This window comes from Nuphar pumila, chromosome 10, assembly GCF_984573655.1.
Source record: "Nuphar pumila chromosome 10, dmNupPumi1.hap1.1, whole genome shotgun sequence".
NCBI lineage: Eukaryota > Viridiplantae > Streptophyta > Magnoliopsida > Nymphaeales > Nymphaeaceae > Nuphar > Nuphar pumila.
This window is the reverse complement of record NC_143258.1, coordinates 113,720,289-113,745,050: the sequence shown is the minus strand read 5'-3', so window position 1 is coordinate 113,745,050 and position 24,762 is coordinate 113,720,289. Positions and strand designations below refer to the sequence as shown.

Here is a 24,762-nt window from a genome sequence, read left to right as displayed (position 1 = left end):
TGAGTTAATAACTGGCAATGCCGTGTGAGGGGGTGAGATGTGATCACCCTGAACTAGCATTAGTTCGGCATCAATTAAATGTTTTTAGCATGGTATGTGCTCAAATGAATGTTGCTGTTGTGAGAGATAAACATACAGGTGATTCAAAATGAGTGGTGATTATGTATGGGGAGCCACAGGTTGTGGTGCTATGCGACAGCAGGGAGATGAAGGTATAGGGATAGGGTGTAGCTGGTGGATAGGCCAGACAATGAAGGATGCTCGAAGTGGCTGGGGATTATATCTAAGCCATGATGAAGATGTGAAATGCTGAATGACAAGGTGGATTAGGTATTAGAAGTATAGGCAAAAATGGAAGTGCTAGGGAAGGTGAAGTTGAAGCTGTGAAGGAAGTTGAACTTGAGCTTGAGCCAGAAGGGGATAAGACGGTGGCATTTTCTGTTGCTGCTGCTGCAACACCAACTGTGGTTGTTGACCAGGTGATGGTTGATGAACCTACAGTTGTGGTGCCTGGTTTGTAACCAAAGCCAACTGTGCATGGGATGTAGAAACTGCCCCATTTTGCAGATGTGGACTAGAAGGAATTTGCTGCACAGCAAAAGAGGTGATTTTCTGGATCTGACTCTGTGAAGCTGACAATTGACCATTCAAACCAAATAATTGTTGCGGTGGAGGCCTTTGGCCATATGTCTGCTGGTTCATCAAGAGAGGAGCTTGGAGCTATCGACTGAACTGTATAAATGTTAGTGGCATCGGTCCCTGTGTATAAGATGATGAGGTTTGCTGCTGAAGTTGGAAGGAGGATGGCAAGTGCTGTGGAGATTGCAGGGAGTTTTGACATGATATGCTTTCGAGAACTCAGAAAATATGCCATGAAGTGTCGTGAGGAAGATGGTATGGTGTGGCAGGTGGCTGAAGGTTGAAATAGGGTGAGACATTGTGTGCAGGGTGTGCTGGTGGTGGAAAGCTGTGAAAGAATGCCTGTAATGAGAAACAGGTTCGGAAACAAAATTACAAGCTTATCATTAACTAGAAAAAAAGTTCAGCAAAAGATTGCTGGAATTTTGAATGAAATTAAGTCGAACTCCACCTTTTCCTGCAAAACACTTGGTCAACATCCCTATATTCCAAACTAAAACATGACTTTTGAAAATAATTCTCTCAACCATCTTGCCTTGACCTTCTTCTTCAGATTCACCTTTGGTATCTCATACTGACTTGCTATAATGTTATAGGTTTACTTTTTACAATTCCTGAAGAATGAGTAGTCGGACTCCAAAACTCACCTACAGGATTATGCATCAGAACCTCTGCATCCTGAACCAAGGTTTACTGGTTTATCCCCTTTATATTCGGTAAACCTGGTATTGCAATTATGAGCAGGGAGCTCTCCAAAAGCAGTGATGTTTTCGTGAGAACTTCAATCTTTGATTTCAGGTTTTTCTTTGAGCATGTGTATGGTTTTGATGAATGGGAGAGACTATTCTCTACATGCTCACTCAAGAGTAGAGGGAAGGCTGATGCAATAACACTCACAGTGAATTTTATTTAATGTTAAAACATAGATCAAAACACCAAAGATATTGCCTTCCCCTTTCCCTCAGCGACAGTAGACCTTCATCAATTTTTTTTTTTACCATGTACAGAGACTAATTCAGAGATATATATAAGAAATAGTATGGATGAAAGGGGATGATATGGCAGGTTAAAGAAAACAACAACAACAAAACAAAAAAAAAATGATGGTAAAAAAAAAAAGACAGGATTGATGTTCCATAAATGTGGTGGGTTCAAATCATCTAGAATCAATATCAAGCAACAGTCCAAGCTGCGGTACTTTAAGCATGTAGCAGTAAAACGAAACTACCAGGTAAGCAAAATTATCACACTCACAGCTGTGCAATTTCTAACTTGTTGGCAGTGGTAGTCTGTCAGACTCCCATGAAATGTATAGGCAACAAGATATATCAAGAACATGCAAATTTTAGGCATGCAAGTACCAATCACTTTCTTAATGTTTCATCATGAACAGGAGAATGATTAACACATTATAGTTAAACTGTACAAAACAGGGATGAGGTTATAAGATAAAAAAAATACAAGAAAAGAAATATGTTATGAAACAAGAAATGCATAGGGAAAATGCCAGGGATACTCAGATATGGGATTCATGAAATCACAAGGCACGGCCGGTCGTGGTTAAATATGGATGAAATCTCAAACGCTATAGCAACCATGAGATGCAATGTCTATGCTCAAAAAAAAAAAAGAGAGGCACAGGTAGGAGGAAAAAAAGAAATGATACGGCAAAGTGTAAATCTTAATGGAAATGCAAGATGAAGAGACGAGCAGAGGCTACGGGGAATCAAAATCCGATCAAGGAATCGACACACACTACAGGATGTAAATCCAAAGTGCGATGAGGATAATACATGGACATAGATGCGGCAATCAAGACAACTAATGAGATGATGAATGACCGAGACGTAATGAAATGAATATATAAGACTAAAAATGCATGAGTGCGATGAACATATGGATCAAATGATGCTAGTCATTCGCAAGACATAATTAGATCAAACACAAGGGAGATTAATGAGGTTGTAATCAAGGAAATGAACATAATGCAAACCCCAAACTGAATTAAGATCATAGAACACAATAGAAAGATCGAAGCAAAATAAATAAAAAAAAGAGATCAAAGCAACAGAAATTGCATAAAATTTTGTAAAGATAGCTAACAAATATTGGAATCTAAGAATTCCGTCGATGTTGCACTGAGTATATGGACCGGTATTTGCTATATGCAAACTAATACCATAAAAGTGCTTTAATGGGGTCGTTTAAAAGAAAGGGGAAAATAAAAAAAAGAGAGGGAGAAAGGGTATACTTACCGTAGCCGAAGCTTCAGAGTGGTCAGCTTCCTTCAGTCAGATGGAAGAAAGCCAGGGAAATAAGAAGAAGAAGAGGAGGATCGTGAAAATGGAGGGGTGAAGAAGCGGTGGGTTTCGGGGACCCCTGCGGTCGTTTTTTATAGGAGAAGGCCGTTAGGCCATTTTTCAAAATGGTCTTTTATTTTCAGAGATTTTCAAAAAGAACGTCCATTTACAAATGTTTCTTAAAAAAATGGTGTAAAAAGCGATATTTTTCGGAAGTTTTTTTTTTTAGGTTTTTGATAAAAAAAACAAAAAAAAAGATCTAAAGAGATGAGAAAAATACGAGGGATTTTTAGGAAAAAGGGGATCCAAATGAGGTCTTTTGAAAGATTTTTTGTAAGATATTTATTTTGAAATATTCGAGATTTCCTAAAATGAGGTTTTTGAGAAAACATCGGGTTAATTTCAGAAATAAGATTCCAGAATAGATCTGGGTCCGGGAATTTTGATAAAACATTAGAATTCGGATTTTTAATTGAGATTGGACCCCGAATTGAAAAAAAACCTCTGAGAAAATACGAAGAATTTGATTTTTTTGATTTTTTGAGAAATAAGACATTCAGGATCAGAATTGGATCCGGATATCCGTTTTGGATCAGATTGGGTCAAATATAAAAATTGAGTCTGGATTCCAGCGAAGCTGAGAAATGAATGAAATTTTATCAGAGACTAACCCAATTTATTCAGAAGTTGGAGGTCAAGGGAAAAAAGGGAATTTTTGGATTTTTTGGAAAATTTGGGGTGTTTACACCAACCTCCGCCTGCAGATGTTGATGGTTTCTTTCTACTGCAGGTGACCAGCACTTACAACAGAATGAATCAACAATTGATGAATGATTGCACCATTCCTACCGGCACTGCAGCAAAAGAACCATGTGTTGATGAGGTTCTGCACATGAATCAATTTATGTCACTGTGTAAATTGTTGCAACCAACCATTAGCAGCAAGATGGTACATCTGCTGAAAATATATGGCCATAGATTATTGGTGGATGGGCACGGAGCTATTTCGAAGCTTTCAAGTACTCGTGACTAAATGTGCTCGAGCCTTCCAAATCCATTTGTGTGCCACCAAGATCCGAGTGTGGAATGGGTTTAGGCAATGGAGAATACCATGGAGACTGCAAGAATGTCCTCATGTCCCTGTTTACCACCTTGAGTAAAAGATGGAAAGGAAGCGTGGTGGAATTTATGCACACCCAGCTAGGCAACCTAGCCAAAGCACCTAGCCGGTTAGCCTTTGGCAGATCCTATGGGCTCCCAAGAATCAAAATTCCATGTTGGTGTCATCTTGGGTCAACTAAGGTCAAGTGTGGAAGGAAAATGGGCGTAAAGGGGCATTATGGAGAAAGAAAATAAGAGTGCAGGAGTAAATGGGGAAAGGAAAGGGGTTGGCGCCACATAGAACTAAGTGGTTAGCTAACTAGGCAGAATAGTTTGGTCACTTGGCTTAGTGGTTAAGCTGTTTCGGAATTGTGGTAATTTCTGTATTTCATGACGGTGTATTGGGAACAGGGAAAATAGGAGACTATATAAGTCAATGTTGGGCTGTTTTGAAGAAAGTTTTGGAAGTTATGAAATAACGAAATGAGTTCTCTCTCTTAGCATCTCTCCCTCTCGTGTCTTCTTCCTCTCTCGTCTGTTCTTCTTTCTCATACTTCTTCATGTCTTACCTGCAACTTCTATTGTCTTCTTTACTGTAATTCTCAGCAATTCTGAGAATTATATCAGAATTTGGGTCAGACGAGTGGAGGTTCAACACCACCATTCAGGCGATCTTCATCATTTGGCCAAACCAAGCTCCAATCTTGGTGTCTGACCTTTCCACATTCTCAGCGGAGATTCCGGCATGCTCCTGCCAACCAGGACATCCTCCTGAGTGTGTTGAAGCCATCGAACATAGATCGTGCAGTGGGAACCTCTGTGACAAATATCGCAAGATTTATAAAAATCTCGCGATAATATCGCGAGAAATTGCCGGAAAGTTTAAAACGGCAAATTCTCCCGAGATTTTTAAACCGTGACAAATATCGCGATATTTACGCTTTTAGCAGATATTTATCATGAAAACCCCCAAGATTTTTATTTTTAAATGTGTTTTATTTATATTTTCTTATAAAATTTGTTGTTTTATATTTTTAATTTATTTTTTATTGCCAAGATGTTGCCGGAAAATGAGAGATTTATGAAAATTTTCAAAAATCTCCAGAGTTTTTTATTGCTGATATTTTGCTGTTTTAAACTTTTGTCACTATGGTGGGAACTAGAACCTTCCCTCACTATCAGATCAACAATGTTGAATAATTGACTTAGTTGTTTTGTATCCTTAGGTCAACTTCGTTCTTATGCCAAATGATTCCTTTCATTATTCATATATGTGTGTGTCACGCTCCTTTAGCTTCCATTGGGATGTGGACAAGTTCACCAAGAACCTTTTCCATCAATAATTCTTGAAATCTCAGACTGATGATTTATATTAATTACCAAGTAAAACATCAAGCGATGCTTATTAATTGTGCTTTAGAAATGTAAGAGATTGTAGTAAATTATGTTTGCCTTTTAAAAAAATTACAAAGATCATAACATTATCTATGACCCTAGGAAAAATAATATCACAAACTTGTTAAAGGAAAAATAAACCTCGATTACAAAATAAAAGGTCTAGAAATAGAGATAACCAAGCTTCAAAAGGCAACTTTTAATTGACAATTAGGAATACTTGCAAAGTACCTCCTGCTGGTTGAGGGATAATACTAACATCTTCCATGATTCCCATTGTTAACACAGTCTCAGCATCCCTTTTTCCTTGTTGTAGGCTATAGACCTACACACAAATAATTTACACTACCACATAAACTAACAAGAATCAAGTGAAGATGACAACAATTCCAAATGGGAAGAGAAAAGAGTAACATTTATTGCAAGTGCTACAAAAATAAAGCAAGAGCAGTTCTAGCACATCCAACTCAGGGCGATCGATTTTTTGAACCCAGACCCATTAATAAGCCATGGGCCAGTTGACAGGTCCTTGGCCCATCAACAGGCAGATAAGGCCGATAGAAATAGACATGGGTTGAGTAGAACCATGTGTTTTCTTTTGAATTAGATGGACAACTATGAACCACTTATGGCCTAGCCTATCTGAGACAAGGTTTTGAACCCCAAACCAGCCTAGAAAGGGCTAGGCCCAACCAGCACCTTTGTTGGCAGGCAGCTCAGCCCTTCTAAAAAAATGCACTGGTAGGCCCATCACCATACAAACACACTTTACACACGAACTGGAACTGGAATATCGGACGGACCCAAATCCAATCATGTCTCAATAGACCATATCGTGACAAGCCAAGTACACATTGCATTGTCAAGGAAACAAGGACTATGTATAGATGGTCTAAAGAAAATTATTTATAAGATGTCTGTGTGTGAACTTCTCTTGATTGCATAGAACCACCAAAAAAAAGGACAATAATGCATGGAAATGTGCTACAAAGAAAATTAGTGGTCTCTCTCTCTCTCTCTCTCTCTCTCTCTCTATATATATATATATATATATGGGAAAATATAAGGTGGTTCTGTACCATGATACCATACAGTGGTACACTTGTTTGTATGGATCTAGCCACTAAATGCTAGATTTAACAGTACAAATGTGTTTACCATGGTTTATTTACTATGTTAGAAGGTTTTATCATGTCTAATACATCACAAGATCTGATTTTTGAGACTGAAAATCGATGGCTCACAATTCATAAAAACAATGGTGGTCTAGAAATGATATAAAACATCATATTTCAGTCAAATTTAACACATGAAAATAGTAAATAAATCATGCTAAACATGATCCAAAGGTTAGATTTTGCATTTGAAGCTTAGATCTATATAAATCAAGTTTGTACGACCATAAGTTATGGTGCTACTGTACCACCATAGAAGCTCTCTCTCTCTCTCTCTCTCTCTCTCTCTCTCTCTCTCTCTCTCTCTCTCTCTCTCTCTCTCTCTCTTTATATATATATATACACATCATGAAATTTTGGTACGCTCTGGACCCTTGATTTTTGACAGCCTTCAAAATCCTTCCTACATATCGCGTTGATATGATCCAAAACCTGTTGCTTATTAAACAAACCATGTAGATCATCTCTGTAGAACTTTTTTGACTTGGACAGTTCAGGCCCTCAGGGTGTGTGACCCATGGTTGCCAGTTGAGGAAGTGGAAGTGGGAGCGGGAGCGGGAAGTGAGGCACTTTCAAAATTTTAGGAAGCGGGAAGCGTGGGACCACTTAGAAGTGAATCGGAAATCGTCTCGAAAGCGACCTAAGAAGCGAACCGGAAGCAACCTAGGAAGCGAGGGGGAAGCGAAAAAAATAAAAATAAAAAATACAAAAAAAATTAAAAACATGGGGGAAGCGTGCTTCCCTTTAAAAAATGGTGCTTCCCCGCACGTTTCGCGCTTCCCCACTTACCTAAGCGCTTTCGGTAACTCTGGTGTGACCACATGGCGACCTCTCTCTCTCTCTCTCTCTCTCTCTCTCTCTCTCTCTCTCTTGGCAGTTCAAAAGCACAGCTAGAGGCAGCTGTTAGGGGATTTTAGTGTGTGCCGTCAGATTCAATGTAATCCAATGGTTGTAGATGTCCCATGTGACTATCCACTTGGACTAATCATATATAGGGAGTAGTTGTCTACTTCAATCCGTACCTACCGCCAGCCTACCGGGCTTTTGAAGAGTTCTTTTCATGTCAGATGTGTTCTACATGCTTGATCTTATAGGAATGGACTCTTGGATCGTCCTATTCCGACATGAGTAGGTTTTTATAAGGTTTGAAAATCGGCGGTCTACAATTTTCATAAATATTCAAGCTGAAAAAATCATGTTTTTTCATCAAAAAAACTCGATCCAGGTGTCATTTTCAAGCAAATTGACCATGTCGAATGCATCTGCGGGGTAAGATTTGCAAAAAACACCCTGAAAACCCCCATTCACTCGGGGTAGGCTCCTAACTTTGGTAGGCACCTACTCTCCACCCATGTGTGTGTGTGTGTAGGGATGGCATTGGACCGAGGGAAAACGGGGCCCTTCCCCGCCTTGCCCCGTTTGAACCGGGGATGAAGGGCATGAAACAGGGATGGAGGCGGGGATGAAGGTTAAAATCCATCCCCGTCCGAGGATGGACTTACGTTTTCCCCGTCCTCGTCCTGATCCCCGCCCCGCCTCGCCCCCATTTGGACCGGGAATGGAGGACATGAAACGGGGATGGAGGGGGGTGGACATTAAAATTCATCCCCGTGCGAGGATGGAGGCGGGGATGGAGGTTCGGATTTTGAGATGGGGCAGGGGTGGAGACCTTGTCCCCCCCCGGTCCATTGCCATCCCTATGTGTATGTGAAAATATATATAGGGTGCTGATTTTGTACACTCATGTGTATAGGCAGCCCTATATGATCTATCATTTAGAGGCCATTGTGTTGCTGGAAATTGACGAAGTGAATACCATCTTAAAGGGTGTGATGCCCTCCACCCATATTCGATCTTATCATAGCCCATAAGTGGCCATAAAATGTTTAGTTTCATGAATGCCCTTTACTACTATAGTTAAGACAAGTTTGGACCCAGGTTGAACTGAAACATCACTTCTTGACTTGCATCCATGCTGGCTGGTGTCACCCTGACAGTTGCAGCCAATATCATGGTGTAATGTGGCCAGAAAAAACTAGAGTGTATCACCATTCTTACACACTCAAGTGTACAAAGCATTTTTTCATATATATATATATATATATATATATATATATATATATATATATATATATATATATATATATATATATATATAGGGTAATTAAAATATGTTTACCAACCAAATATGTTTACTGGTATGAACCAAGATTTTCATAGGCTTTTTATTTTTTCTTTTAAATTTCACCGTACGGATGTGATCTAGATGCTTGGTTTTATAGAACTCTTGGATCTTGCAATTACGATGTATAAGAAGGATTTTTTCAACAACAACAACTACGCCTTCATCCCAAAACAATTGTGGTCGGCGATATGAACCAACAAAGAAATTCATTTTGGGTCTTCCACATGAATCCTTTTCCTCCAATCATTTTTATCCAATGACATCCCAAAACAATAAGAAGGATTTTTTAAGGGTTGAAAATCAAGGGCTTAGAATTTTCATAAATATTCAAGCATAAAAAATCGCATTTCTTGATCTGATTGTGATGATCCAATAGTCGATTCCTAGCAAATGGACCACGCCGAATGCATCGGCAGGGTTAGATTTGCAAAAAAATATGAAAATTCTCAATTCATACAAACAAACATATTTGGTTGGTAAACATGTTTTACTTTCCCTATATATATATATATATATAGAGAGAGAGAGAGAGTCTGTTGGTTATGCCTCGTTAGGCCCCTTCAAAAATCGTATTTTGGTATTTTTTCTCACATCTAACACCATAAAGGTGATCTATAGATTTTGCTTAGTGGGAACCGGCTTTTGGATCACCGGAATCTGACCTGTATACAGGTTTTTTCGGTGATCCAAAATCAATGGCTATGAAGGCATCAATTTTCCTGGCTCATAAAAAAATGCATTTCTTGAACCGATTACGATGATCCAATAGTCGATTCCTACCAAATGGATCACGTCGAATGCATCTGCAGAGTTAGATTTGCAAAAAAGCCTATGAAAATTCTCGATTCGTACCAACAAACATATTTAGTTGGTAAACATGTTTCATTTTCCCTATATATATATATATATATATATATATATATATAGAGAGAGAGAGAGAGAGTGTGTGTGTGTCTGTGTGTGTGTTGGTTCTGCCCTCGTTTCTCGTTCGGGAGGCCCCTACAAAAATCATAGTTTTCGGTATTTTTTCTCACATCTAACACCATAGAGGTGATCTATAGATTTTGTTTAGTGGGAACCGGCTTTTGGATCACCACAATCTGACCTGTAAAAAGGTTTTTCCGGTGATCCAAAATCAATGGCTATGAAGGCATCAATTTTCCCGGCTCATAAAAATACATTTTTCAGCGAAAAAACATGATCCAAGAGTCAATTCTCACTAAATCAAGCATGCTAAACACATCTAACGGTTCAGATCTATCATAAAACACTTCAAAATATGGGACCTAACGGGGCAGATTGAGAAAAGAGGGCCTAGAGATCCATGAACCAAAATGTCACCAACAGAGTTTAAGCTTAATGGGAAGCCGCCTGCTTCAAAAATGAGTAGGAAGCAATAATGATAATTCCTAACTCCTATGATTGATGAATTAGTTCCTTATGAAAAATAGGACTAAAGCTAAGTCACAGGGACTCGGCAAAACAGGTGCCGCACCCGCGTCGACGCGACGCGGGTGCGCGTGCGGGTGCGGCACCGGGTGCGGTCAACACGACCCTGGGTGGGGTCAACGCACCCAGGGTCATTTTTGTCTATTATTTTGGGGTTAAAAAAAAATCCCCGATGAAAAGGAGGATTAGGGCAAAAATTTTTTTTTTTGCCCTAATCTCTCCTCTCCTCTCCCCCTTAGCTCGAGCTCTCTCCTATCGACACCCCAGCTCCACCTCGCAGGCTCCTCCTCTCCTTTCGCAGGTATGTACCCTCTCTCACTCTCTTCTTGGGTCAACAGGAGAGGGGTCGAGCACTCCCTTCCCTTCTCGATCTCTTGTTGGGTCGACAGGGAAGGGGCCAAGCCCCCCCCCCTCTCGGTCTCTTTTTGGGTTGGCAGGGGAGGGGCTGAGCCCCCCCCCCCCTCTGGCTCTCTTTTTGGGTCGACAGGGGAGGGGTCGAGCCCCTCCCCCCTCTGGCTCTCTTTTTGGGTCGGCAGGGGAGGGGTCGAGCCCCACCTCTCGCTCTCTTGTTGGGTCGACAGGGGAGGGGCTGAGCACCCCCTGCTCCCTCTATTTTCGGTAGGGAAGGGGCTGAGCCCCTCTCTGTTTTTGGCAGGGGAGGGGTCGAGCCCCCCACCCTACTCCCTTTGATTTCAGGGGAGGGGCTGAGCCCCCCCCCCCCTTCCCTCTCGCTCTCTTGTTGGGTCAGTAGGTTAGGGGTTGACCCCCCCCCCCTGCTCCCTCTGTTTTCGGCAGGGGAGGGGCCGAGCCCGCCTCGCTCTCGCTCTCGCTCTCTTGTTGGGTTGGCAGGGGAGGGGCTGAGCCCCCCCTTCTCCATGTGTTTTCGACAGGGGGAGGGGGTCGAGTATAATTGATTTGAAAATTTTAATGTATTTTTTTGTATGTTTTCAGGATAAAAAAATGGCAGATAAAGGGAAAGGACTTGTGTCATCCTCATCCCAACATGTGAGTTCTGCTACTAGTTTTGCTGATAGTTGCAGTGGGGCCACTATGGGTACATGTAGATAAACTTGCAAAAACTGGAGAAGAAGGTGGTGGAAACAAGAGATTTCGATGCAAGCTCTGCGAAAGAGATTTTGTTGGGTCTTACACAAGAGTGAAGGCTCATTTATTGAAGATACCAGGACATGGCATTTCAGCTTGCAGAAAAGTTGATGAGGCAATGCGAAGACAATACAAGAAAATACAAGAAGAATATGATAAGAGAAAGGCAATGGCCGATTCTTCTGCAGTCAATGTGCCATTTGCAAGCCACCAAGAAGATGCTGAAAAAAAAAGTCAATGTAGGAGGTAGAGGAACGATACAAGCAGCATTCAATACATATGGAAGAGAAGAATTGGATAGAAAAGTTGGGAGGTATTTTTATTCTGGTTTACTCCCACTTAATGCGGCTAGAAATCCTTATTGGAAGGATTTAGTAACATCCTTGGCAAATTGTAATTTGAGTGGTTATGTGCCTCCAAGTTCAAAAAAAATATGAACCACACTTCTTGCAGAAGAGAGGGCAAATGTGAAGAGGTTGCTAGAGATTAAAAAATATTTATGGGAGCAAAATAGAGTTTCTATTGTGTCTGATGGATGGACAGATATTCAAAGGCGTCCATTAATCAATTTCATTGTTTGTTCGCTTAGTGGCCCAATATTCTTGAAAACAGTTGATGCATCTGGGGAATATAAAAATGTAGAGTATTTGAAAGGATTGTTTATAGAAGTGATAAAAGAAGTGGGTGATCAGAAAGTTGCACAAATCATTACAGACAACGTTCCAGTTTGTAAAAGTGCAGCGTTGAGTTTGGAAAGTGAGTACCCTCATATTTTTTAGACTCTCTGTGTAGCACACAGCTTAAATCTAGCCCTAAAGAACATCTGCAACCTCAGAGAAGAAGAAAATTCACAAGCATATGTTTTATGTTCATGGATTGAAGATTTAGAAAGAAATGTCAAATGCATTAGGAATTTTGTTGTTAACCACTGTCGTGTTAATGCTATATTTAATAGTTATTCTGATTTGAAATTGTTGAAGGTCGCTGAAACACGCTTTGCGTTCATCATTGTGATGATGAAGAGGATTAAAAGAGTGAAGAATGCTTTGATTAACATGGTGACTGATGAAAATTGGACATTCTATCGTGTTGATGATGATATCAAGGCTCAAGAAATTAAAAAATTCATTCTTGATGAAGAGTTTTGGGACAGAGTGGTATACTTCCTTCAATTTACGCAACCTATTTAGGAAATCTTAAGAGAAGTTGATAAGGATGAGCTCATGCTTCACAGAGTTTATGAAATGTGGGATAATATGATTGAAAAAATACAAGCTATAGTTTTCAAGCATGAAGAGAAAAATCCTGCATTTGATGATTCAGATTTTTTTAATCATATTCATTCAATTTTAGTCAGAAGATGGGATAAGAGCAACACTCCTTTGCATTGCATGGCACATTCTCTTAATCCAAAATATTATGCAAATAAGTGGCGGGCTGGTGGTATTGGTCGTGTCCCTCCAAATTTAGACCCAGAGCTATCAAGACATAGAAATATGTGTATGACAACACTTTTTCCAGAAGCATATCTTCTACATCAAGTCACACAAGAGTTTGAAAAATTTTCATTTTCGAGATTATATGGACCGGCATTATTCGCGAGAGAATAAGATAATATAGATCCTATCACATGATGGTCAACATTTGGATCAGAAACACCTCTTCTCCAACGTCTTGCATTAAGATTGCTATCGCAGTTTGCTAGTTCATCTTGTTGTGAAAGAAATTGGAGCACATATTCTCAAATCCATAACATGAAGAGAAACAAACTCACCAGCAAGCGTGCAGAGGATTTAGTACATGTTCATTCAAATCTTTGATTACTTTCGCGAAGCAATGATGAATACAGGTACTAATTTGCTCTCTTAGTTATTTGATTATTTCTTAGTTTTCATTTAAATAGACTTGTATTGTATTTATCATTTTCAAATTGGGTTTATAACGCAGACAAGGAACATCCAAATTTTGGGATGTAAACCCAGAAGAGTGTGACTTCGAGGGAGAACATGATTTCAACATAACAAACATGGATTTAGTTGAGCCTAGTATTCCTTCTAATGATGCATTTGATGATGAAGAAGAAAATTATTAACATCCATTACTTCATCAGGATATACTTTGGTATGTAATTTAGTTCTTTTATACTTTACTTATTTGATTGATATTTAGGTCGATTTATGTAATTGCTTTACTTATTTGATTGATAATTTGATATTTAAGTTGATATACTGCATGCATGATGAATCATATTATGACAATGTTAAACTGTTAAAACTTCAAAATTATATTTATATATATATACTTTTTTTTTTACATTTTTGCCCCTGCCGCACCCCCGCACCCGGGTTTTTTGGAAGTGTCGCATCCCCGCACCCACACCCGCACCCGCACCCATGTGACATAGGACTAAAGTAATTGTTGTGTAAACTTATGTAATAAAAATTATTACTCAGGTATAATAATTTGATGGATAAGATAATCTTGCTATTCATAAATGTCATTCTTGTATCAAATACTGCTTATGTAACCATTAATTTTAAATGTTGCATGTATATTTTTGTGTAGCCATTTTGAGTAAAATGATTCAGGATATCTTCATATAGGGTATAGTTTATGATATCCATTTCTCAATTGTTATTACTCCCTTTGCTTCCTTATCACTTCATATGTAAATCCTACTTAGTTTCCTAAATGTTTCACCATGTCTCATCCTTTCGCTTCTTGTATTATTTTAGAATTAAAAGAATGATGCTTTATGTTTCTAATTCTCCCCTTGCCTCCTGCTCTAGATACTATGGTCGACTTATATGTCACAGTTTTAAACCAAGAATGGAGAAAATATCCTAAGCTCACCAATGCACACTGATAAGCTTGAGGCATTGATACCAAGTGATTGTGATAGCAGAAATGATAGACAAATATAATTAAAATGCAGGACATGGAAGAAAGTTTATCACATAACACAATGTCAGAAACCAAGCCATTCAAATGCCAACTCCTTCTCTGTGTAATTATCGGCAGTTGGCTAATATTCCAAACAAATATACAAGCCCACACAACGCTTGGAGCTGCAACATAAAGGAGCCTGCAAACATCTAAGAGTTTGTCAATGATCCATGATTCATTAACCATTTTGAAGCAATCTTTCTATTACAACCCGAGGGTAGAGCTCACTAACCATTTCAAGGCAATCAATTTATACAAGGCCTTAGGGGTACAGTTTATTAACGATTTAAAAACAATCAATTTGTATGTAGCCGAAAGATTTCAAGCCAGAAAGGAATAACTAGTGAAATAGAGTTCAGTAAATGAATGATATGCATATAAGATATGGTTTAATAATGATGATAACTATAGTTATGATTATGACAACAATAACTATTTTGTCCTTTTTGCTTCTGTCTTTTCAAAGAGAAGGATGAAAACTAAAATTTATAAGCACAGCATAGTGATTAGAAGGTCAAGCATATCATTATTAGATGAAAGGAAAAATTAATTAGAGATTCTGACCTACAATAAAACACATTTATCATGATAATCCTGATAACATACAATAGTAAAAGAATCTTTTTTCATGATTTTCACAAAATTTTCTAAAATTTTGCCCATATTTTTCCAACAATTATTTTTAAAAAGCCTTCTAAAATACTCCCTATGTCAACAGTTACTCGGGGTATGATACAGAAATTTCTATAAGTACCAGTATGGGGTATGGGGTATGGCTACACACACCATTATATATATATATATAGAAGTGTGCAGTGTGCCACCATAGCTTGCGGTGGTACGCACTTGATTTGCATAGATCTAAGCTCCAAAGCTATGTCACATGGGTATAGGTACGAAGGGCACAACACGACAATTTTAAAAATTGTGAGTACGGGGACACGGCTATATATACATATATATATATATACATATATATATATATATATATATATATATATATATATTGTGTGTGGATCCAATGCAAGATCCCTAAACATGTCTAAATATTTTCTGCAAGTATATTCCATGTATCCCTAGGTTCTTGATCAAGTTTACATCATAGACAGAGTGCGTATATGTGCTGGTTGCATTCTTGATGATACACAGCAGCATATATATATATATATATATATATATATATATATATATATATGTTGGCTGCATCATAAAGTAAAACACAGCAGCATATATTTATACATATATATATATATATATGTGTGTGTGTTGGCTGTGTCACAAAGTGATACGCAGCAGCATATATTTATATATATAAGCTAGTTGCATCAATAAAGTGTTATGCAGCAGCGTATACTTTCAATTATACATAGTTGTTTGCGCTATAAACAAAATCACAGCAGCATATACATACGAATACACATGCTGCCTGCGTTTTGGATTGATCCACAGCAGTAATGTATATGCACATGTACCTGCTGCCTGCGATTTGAATTAGTTCGCAACAACAAATATATATATATATATATATGCTGTCTACGTTTTGGACAGACTCACAACAGCATATACATATATATACATATGCTGTCATAAGTTGTTACACCTACTGCTCATGCATATGTACATATATATACATATGCTGTCATAAGTTGTTACACCTACTGCTCATGCATATGTCGTTTGCACATATTGTTTGCACATGCCAATTGCGCATATTGTTTGCATATGTTGTCTACATTATGCTGTTTGCATTACGTTGTTTACGCTATGTTGTGTGCCTTATGTTGGTTGTGGGTGGACAGCCTAACAAGCGCGCGCACACACACACACACACACACACACACACACACACACACACACACATATATATATATATATATATATATGTGTGTGTGTGTGTGTGTGTGTGCTGATTGCTTTTGAGCAAATTCTCAACACAAAATTATACATACATATGCGGATTGTTTTTTAATGGATGCACTGCATAAAATAGATATAAATGTTTTCTTTTTTAACAGCTTCACGGCAATATATGTGTTGATATGTGAATATGTTGTCCGTATTCGAGTATAAAATTTTGGTTATTACGTGTGTTTTATGTTCAATGAAGAACTTTGCAAAGCTAATGTATTGTAGTAATGTTTGATCCACCGACAGGCCATTAAGGGTTGTGAGCACGTGTTGCTTACAAAATTTTATATTGTGATTTTTGCATTACAAAATAATTTTGTTGGAAATTGATTTTCTTAAATTAATTACATTGTTGAATTTGATGGGATGTGTAGCTGAGATGCGTATGCTGAGATGGATGTGTGGAAATACAATAAAAGATAAGATTCAGAACGAGGAGATACGTAAGAAGGTAGGCGTTGCACCCATTGAAAATAAGATGAGAGAGAATCGTTTACGATGGTTTGGACATATTCGACGAAGGCCTAATGATGCTCCAGTTAGAAGGATGGAGAAATGGGAAAATATATTAGTTAAAAGAGGTCGGGATAGGCCTAGGAAGACATGGATGGAGGTGATAAGAAAGGATATGAATGCTTTGAACCTCACCGAGGACATGGCATTGGATAGAAATGAATGGAGGAGAAGGATTCATGTGGAAGACCCATAATGATTTTCTTTGTTGGTTCATATCGCCGACCCCAATTGTTTTGGGATGAAGGCGTAGTTGTTGTTGTTGTTGTTGTTGTTGAATTTGATGGGATAAGGACCTGAATTTGTTATTGCATGCTGATTTACATAATTGTTTTTGTGTAGAGAACTCTTAATTGATTAAGATGGTAAAAGAAACCAAAAAATGTAATAATTTTCTTCTCTACCCCTTTGAAATGGTGGAAACCTTGGATGGCGGTTGTAGGAATCCGTGAGGATACTAAACACCGTGTGCAATTGTTGTCCTCAAGAACTCGATATGTGATTCCAATTCCCGACCATGGTTGTAGGAAACTTTCAGACACTTTGCTTGGGGGTGGTGTTGTTGACTCGACTGTAGTTATTGGTATACCAAGAAAGTAACATCAATTGATTCTGATTTCTTTGATGTTCTGACATTAGTTATGATTCCTAATGTTCTGATTGATGGTGTTGCTTCTTGATATCAGTCGAAGAACAAGTGTGAAATCCAGTAATTAAAATATAAATTGTGTGTTAAGCTATGACTGAAAACCTCAAAAACTTTATCTATTTTAAGAATCTGCGGGTTTGTAAAAAAGTAAAAATTAAATTTGTGTGCATTTAATAAAAACATGCATGCAAAAGCAATTCTGATAATTAACTTAAAAAGTTATTCATGCATATTGCATTGATTCATATATTATTAAATGTTTAGCATTAATTTCATGCATTACTAAATATTTGATATGTTTGATTTAACATGAAATTGTTGAATACTTATTTGAACTGCTTAGATGGTAAGTTAGTTCTAATGATTTGTTGCTGGTAATTCCTCTTAAACTTATGCTTGATTTAATTTATGCTATTTTCTTACTATTGAATTTTTAGATGATCTCGTACGAGAACTTCGGTTCATACCCGTTTTCTAAAAATGTTTTTCAGGCACTGAGGCTCAGTGATGAGAGGACTGACTGGCTGGAGGACTTGAGGTTTATGATTTTTTGGCCCGGGTTCTGATGTGCATCGGATTGGCTAGAGTGGATTTTGAATTTTATGAACTTTATTGACATATTTGATTTAATAAATAAAGTTCAGTTCAATGTTTGAATTTACTGTATTTTTAAAAATGGTTGATGAGTTTGAATATTAAATTTGTAATATGCACCTGGTCCTTTGGAGGTCTTCCACAATTGTTAAAAAAAATCCGCATTTTCGAGGATCAGTTTGGGGTCGTTACAAATTTTTATAGGAATCTATTTTCCTATGACAGTCTCATAACATTTCAGTTTCTTATAGTGAATTTGCTTAGGATTCTCCTTATTTAGGGTAGATTTTTTGATTTTTTTTCTAAGAATCCATTTTCATAAGTTAAAAGTCTTGTATTTATCTTATAAGGTTATTTTCTTAGGAATGTATTTTCTTAGGATAACTTGCTTAGGAAAAGTCTTCCTAGGAATTTATTTTCCTGGGACGACTTTCTTAGGATTTAGTTTTTCTAAGTTAGCATTTCTTGGAAATTGTTTTTCCTAAATTAGGTCATCTTAGGAATCCGCTTTCCTGAGCTAGATTTTATTAGGGATTCTCTTTCCTAAATTAGATTTTCCTAAAAGTTTACTTTCGTAAGTTAAATTTTCTTAGGGAATCTTGCTCCCAAGATGGCTTTTCTTGAAAACCGCTTTTTTTCCTAGATTAGACTTCCCAGGGGACTCTCTTCCCAACCTAGTGTTCATAAGAATTTATTTTCCTATGAAGTTCACTTGTCCGTGCTCAATTTTGTGGGAATTCATCTTCCAAAGGCCATTATCTTTTTCTTTGATTTCTCATGACTCGTGAGAAACTTAGAATTTTAGAAACCCTAGGCTAGTTTGTTTCTTTGTTTGCAAGCATACCTAGTGTAATTGGTGTTTCTTGGAACTTATAAAACCTTGTTGAGGATTTTTCTTGTCACATAGAAATCCTAGGAAAATCTTGAACCCCCGACAAGCCTAAGTATCACTTTGTTTGAGACATTGCTTGCAAGTGTCTCTCTCTCTTTCTTGCTTTCAATCTTCTTTTTAGGACTTTTATTGAGAGTTTGATTTTTGTATGCCATTTTCGAAAACCAGCATTATCCTATTTTAGATCTTCAGATCCTCCTACTAGTACCTCAAGTTGTAACTTAGGTATATCGATAGGGTACCTTAGAGCCAAATCATCCACGCACGCATACCCACCATTGAGGTATATTTGTGGTTTACCTAGAAGTGAACCCAAACCCATAGAACCTCGAAGAAACCTTGCAATATTCGTGGAGTCATTTGAGAAGAATTAAGGTCAACCTGATTTTAGAAATTTGGTTTTCTCTGTATGCAAGGTGTTTAATTTGTTTAGACTCTTGTTTGAGGAGGCGAACCTAAGCCAAATTAATGACCAAAGGTAATAAGAAAGATCCACAAATGAACCCCAATGGAAAGCCTGATCACCAATCGGACCATGACCTCACTGGTCCAGATATGATAGCATAAGAAGGATCCAATGACCTGCCACCCTATATGGGAACCAAATCTCAAAAGGCGACTAGGATCCAAAATTTTAGGGCAAACCCAGGAGTCCAGGGAGGACAAGGATGGTAAGAGCATGATCATCCTTAAGGAGATCCTTCATTTTGTTGCATATGGCCCTCCATCTGGTTATGAAATCTCGAGCTCTCGCTCTGTCTTCGTGGATAGACACTGAACATTGGCCGGTGATGCCGACTTTGGGTTGTTTGGCATCTAGCCAATGAGCAGTTGTCTGCAGCTGATGGTGGCGGGGAGGCACAGGCCACCCTTAAACAGCACATTGGGGATGGATAAGGGTACAGAGCAGAGTCGTCCAACGGTCGGCCAGTACATAGAGCAACACAAAGAAAGGCGATGGAGGGTTTGGGGCACACAGTAGGAGAATGGGGATGGCGGCCCAGGAGAGAGAAAGAGAGAGAGAGAGGGGGGGGAGGCGGCCATCTAGTGGCCGCCCATCATGAAAATGGGTGGTGCTACTATGGGGGCATATTGAGTGAGAGGAGACACCTACGAGGTGGGGGGTGTCATGATGGGAGGTATGGAGCAGGATGGGTGGGATGGTTGGCAACTTGGCATCAAGAGAGAGTTTGTGGGTTAAAGGGGAACTTCAAATTGAAATAAATCAGACAGTACTCTTTGTTTTGTAGATTTTGGACTGTCCTGCTGCTAGAGGCCTCTCTCTCTCTCTCTCTCTCTCTCTCTCTCTCTCTCTCTCTCTCTCTCTCTATATATATATATATATATATATATATATATATATATATATATATGTGTGTGTGTGTGTGTGTGTGTGTGTGTGTGTGTGTGTGTGGGTGGGTGTTAATCTAACATTAAACTAGTTGTGTTTAGCGTTAGATGGATTCAACCTTATTAAAATAACTAAAATACCCTTAAAAGAATGGCATTTTTAAAAATGCATGATTACTTTTTTATGTCAAAAAGATAATTTGATAGATTCATAAAGTTACTTTTTTTAAAAAAGGTATTTGATTTTTCAATTCAATTCAAAAGACTATAATGCCCAAAAGAGTAACCATGCATTTTCAAAAACATCATTTAAGGCTATTTTAATTATTTTAATAAGGTTGAATCCATCTAATGTTAAACACAACTAGTTTAATGTTAGATTAACCATATATATATATATATATATATATATATATATATATATATATATATATCATAGCCACTTATATCGTTCAAGGTATTTTCTCGTTGAGGGTGTTTCTCAAAGAGATTTTGAAAAGTTGGAAAATCTCGAGAGTTTTAAAATTACAAAAAAATAAAAATAATAAGAAATATAAGAAAATAATAGGTATTCTTGGAAAAATAGAAGAAAATAAATTTGAAAAGCTTTTAAAATACAAAAATTGGGATTAAAATATATAAGATAATATTTTTTCAAAAATATTATGATATTATTATGATAATATCACGATATTTTTGTTCATGGAGATATTTTAAAAATATTGTGAGATATTGCCTTTAATATCGGCTACATTGATATAGTCGATATTAAAGCGATATTTCCAAAATATCATGGATATAGGTCACACTGATATATATATATATATATATATATATATGTGTGTGTGTGTGTGTGTGTGTGTGGTAAATATTGGCTACTAATGAAGGTATGAAAGTAATGAGTAGAAATCACTATTTTCTTCAAAATTTTCCATTTTTTTGTAGATCGAATAAGACAGATGTGATCTACATGGTTCGTTTAGTAAGAAATATGTTTTCAATCATGTGATTATGACAAGTAATTAGGTTTTTAAACGGGTCCAAAAATCAACAACCCACAATGTGCCAAGATTTCATAGCTAAAAAGATTGCATTTTAACATTAGAAAAGCACAATCCAAGGCTTGATCCTTAGCAAACAAATCATGTTGAACCAAGGTTGTCAAGCTAGGAAGCAGAAGTGGGAAATGATACGGGAAGCGAAAGCAAGAGGCGGGGCATTTTAAAATTTACAGGAAGCAAGAAGCGAAATATCAATTTGAAAGCGAAATAGGAATAAAAAATGAAGCAATATGATGACTGAATAGGAATCGCACAAGAAGCAAATAAAAACTAAAATAAATTTGATTATTCGTATATTTCATGTTTTTTCAATAAAAGAGTTAACTTTTTTTAAAATCTAACAATGATGGTTACCAATTTAGAGAAAGTACATGGGAAGTGAGTGGAAGTATGAGACAAAATACATGAAAAACTTGAAAAAAAACGTGAAAAAAACATATAGAAAGCATGGTCCATGTGTGTGGGAAGCATAGAAGAAGTATGGGGGAATCAAGATTCCTATGAAGTTTCGGAAGCGAGTAGTATCACCCTTCTAAAGCGAGTTTCCGAGAAGCGCGCTTCCCACCTACCTAAGAAGCTGCTGGTAACTCTGTGTTGAACACATCTATGAGGTTAGATTGAATCGATACAACTTGCACCAATGATTTCTAGCTCATTAGTTTTGTACCTTCATTAGTAGCCAATATTAACCTTATATATATGCACTTTAAAATGCATGAAGACAGGTAGTGGATCAGGTCAGATCCTAAACTGGTCTGATCATTCCCAAAGAAGTACCATTGTGCCACTACCAATATCAACACGGGTATGTCGAACAGGTACAGCTCCCCTGCTGAGAAATTTTTGAGAATGATATTTGTGACAAAAGCTTGTTATTTCACTCACAAAAACACATGCATCTAAGAAACACTTCAGCAACCAGATAAATAGAATAAATAATTAAAAGTCTAAAGACATCTGTATGCATCTATACTGAAAGATATTTAGTCTAACTGACCTGTCCCTTTTTGGTTGTTAGTTGTTGAAGTATTGTTTCAGGCTTTGTCTTTCCAGTGGTTGGCTCACCACTAATCTTACAGGAAGAAATAACCAACATCAATAATATAAATTAAATTATACATTGAGAACATGAAGAACGAGTGCAAGGCAAGATCATTACGTCCTTCTATCAAGGAAACGAATGTTGATGTTATTGACTTCAGCCTCTGAAACTTGCAGTTTGAGGATCCCACCTGAAAGGATCTGAGCATCTGACACCTACAACAATGAATACGGAAATAAAATATGCCAAAACAAATCAGTAACCAGGGTTAAAATTCTATATTGACCATTCAATTCATAACTTCAAAAGAAAGTTGATCGTAACTAAGCTTCAAACGAAGGAACAAGCACAAACCATTCCAAATAGGCCATGCTCCATATACCACCCATTGATGGAATTTACGACCTCATCCAAGTGCCTAATATTGATAACTTTTCCTGCACAACTTGAAGGCGAAGGTTAACTTAATTTAAAACATCTGAAATTCAAAAAACATGGTAACATGGTCACAGCAGGCGCTTGACTGACACCACCATTTCAAATTATAGATTAGAACAAATCCCAAGTAAAGAACCTACCACGGCCATCACGGAATGCATCTTCCAAAAATTTGGTAGGAAGAACGCTTGCTCCTTCACATATCAGGCCTTGAAACTCCTGGTTTGGTTCTACCTTGTACCACCAAAGAAATTATACTGAAAAACAAGGAAGAAGATATGTTCTTGGCATAATAAAAATTAAAGGTACCAACTTCAAAATAAATATCTAATCCAATAGAAAAAAAAAGCACATTAAGCGAATAGAACTAAGAATAGTTAAAACAAACTTCTACTTAGGCAAAGCCAAGTAATTTATCATATCAATATTAGTAAAAAAATGCACAGATGCAAACCAAACAGGATTAGCAAATACACTTAACATAAATAGCAGACTCGTGAAGGGATAAGAATCATGACGCAAGGAAAACTAGCAAGTCCCAGTAGTTATCCTCCCGTATTGAACACGAGAGAGAGAGAGAGAGAGATTCAACAAAAAATCAATCAAATTCAACTCCAACAGCCCAGCAAAGAAAAATTAACACGAAATTGATCAAATTAACAAGCTAACCGCCAAAACTCCAAAAGAAAAGGTTAAATTGATCATACGTAATTTTACCTGGAAAATCAACCTGATTCCATCGCGGGTGTCGACGGCGACGGGCATGCATGATGAGAAGAACCCGCTGTCAATCACCCGGAGCACGTCCTCCTGCACCTCCCTCACGGTGAGTGCCGAGTTCGGCCGGCACATCTTGAGCGCCTCCGCGGCAGCGGCCTCTAATTCCCTGATCTCCAACTCCTCCCCATCCTTGTTCCGGACCAATACCTCGCTTATCAAAATCCTCTCCTCGTCCTCCTTCGCGTGGCCAGCTGGCCGGACCACGGGGCCTCCGGCTTCACACTCTGGCGAATTTCCGGCAGGTTTCTTCTCCTCCAGACTTGAAAATCCTAGGGAAGAGGAGCAGAGGAGGCTTCGGTTGCCGGAGAGCTGGGATGTCCGGCGGGGGATGAGGGTTTCTAGGGTTTTGGAGAAGCTGAAGGGGAACCGGTGGTGGCGAGGGAGACCCGTCCGCGAGGGGGAGGGGATCTTGACGGAAGACGAGACGAACCGGACGGAATCCGTCAGATTCCCGCGAGGGCATTCGTTTTCCGGCATCATTTTGATGGGTTTTTGCCGGAATCCCGTCCCGCCGAAAACGAGAGCTTCGCATCGTCGCCACCCGCTAGAATCGATAAATTAGGGTCCATCGAATACGTCGGATCTGGATCTGGATCTGGATCTAGATCCATTTTTCCCTAAATCGGAACCGATAAAAAAAAAACCTGGATGGCACTCAGTTGAGAACAGAATGCAGACGAGTCGAATATGGGTCGGATCATGCTTAACCCGATACTAAAACCGAAATTCTAAGACTGGAACCCGATATGAACTCCGGGTCTTACCCGGATCTCATTGTAGCATCCTTTCTTATATTTTTAGATCTTTCTCAACTATGGCATGCATCTTCTTTATGCATCACTGTTTGCGCAGAGCAATTCCAAGATTTCTTGACAGAAAGATTTGGCATCTTCTTTTTTATGTTACTTTAATTTGGCTTGATAGTGTTCTATTCATACAATAAGATGAAGTGCAGAAGGCATTTTCAATTGCCCCAATGGGTGTTGCTCAAGCCTAAACGGGGCAACTTTCCTTGAATAAGGGTAAGCCCACGGAGTTTTAGGCTGCTAGAACAACGAGATCATAAGTACGGCAGGCAAAGCCAGCACGATTAGGTCTTTAATTCTGTCAAAACTTACTCACAAATCCTCTCATACTATAAGAACAGAACAAGAAAGTCATAGTATTTAATTTGTTATCATACAAAGTTAACGAGAGTGACCTATCTATATCTATACTACTCATAAAGGAGCAAAGACGGA

The 24,762-nt window shown here is 38.1% G+C and overlaps 1 protein-coding gene across 5 annotated transcripts in view; it reads right to left on the bottom strand.

The window, feature by feature from the left end:
* The window catches only part of LOC149827975 (outer envelope protein 80, chloroplastic-like), a 90,744-nt gene extending 66,686 nt beyond the window's left edge, over positions 1-24,058 (bottom strand). For 3 of the 5 annotated variants that reach the window (XR_016434993.1, XR_016434991.1, XM_090019770.1), the window contains exons 1-6: positions 23,459-24,058; positions 22,882-22,975; positions 22,658-22,740; positions 22,421-22,518; positions 22,259-22,328; positions 5,667-5,760 (exon numbers count right to left, since the gene is read on the bottom strand). Coding sequence is in view for 1 of the 5 variants with exons in the window: in XM_090019770.1 (XP_089875896.1) it covers positions 5,667-5,760; positions 22,259-22,328; positions 22,421-22,518; positions 22,658-22,740; positions 22,882-22,975; positions 23,459-24,001 (982 nt within the window). In the remaining 4 variants the exon portion in view is untranslated. The remainder of the gene's footprint in view (positions 1-5,666; positions 5,761-22,258; positions 22,329-22,420; positions 22,519-22,657; positions 22,741-22,881; positions 22,976-23,458) is intronic. The other 2 variants (XR_016434995.1, XR_016434994.1) reach the window with 1 other exon arrangement.
* Between the last annotated feature and the right edge of the window lie 704 nt (positions 24,059-24,762).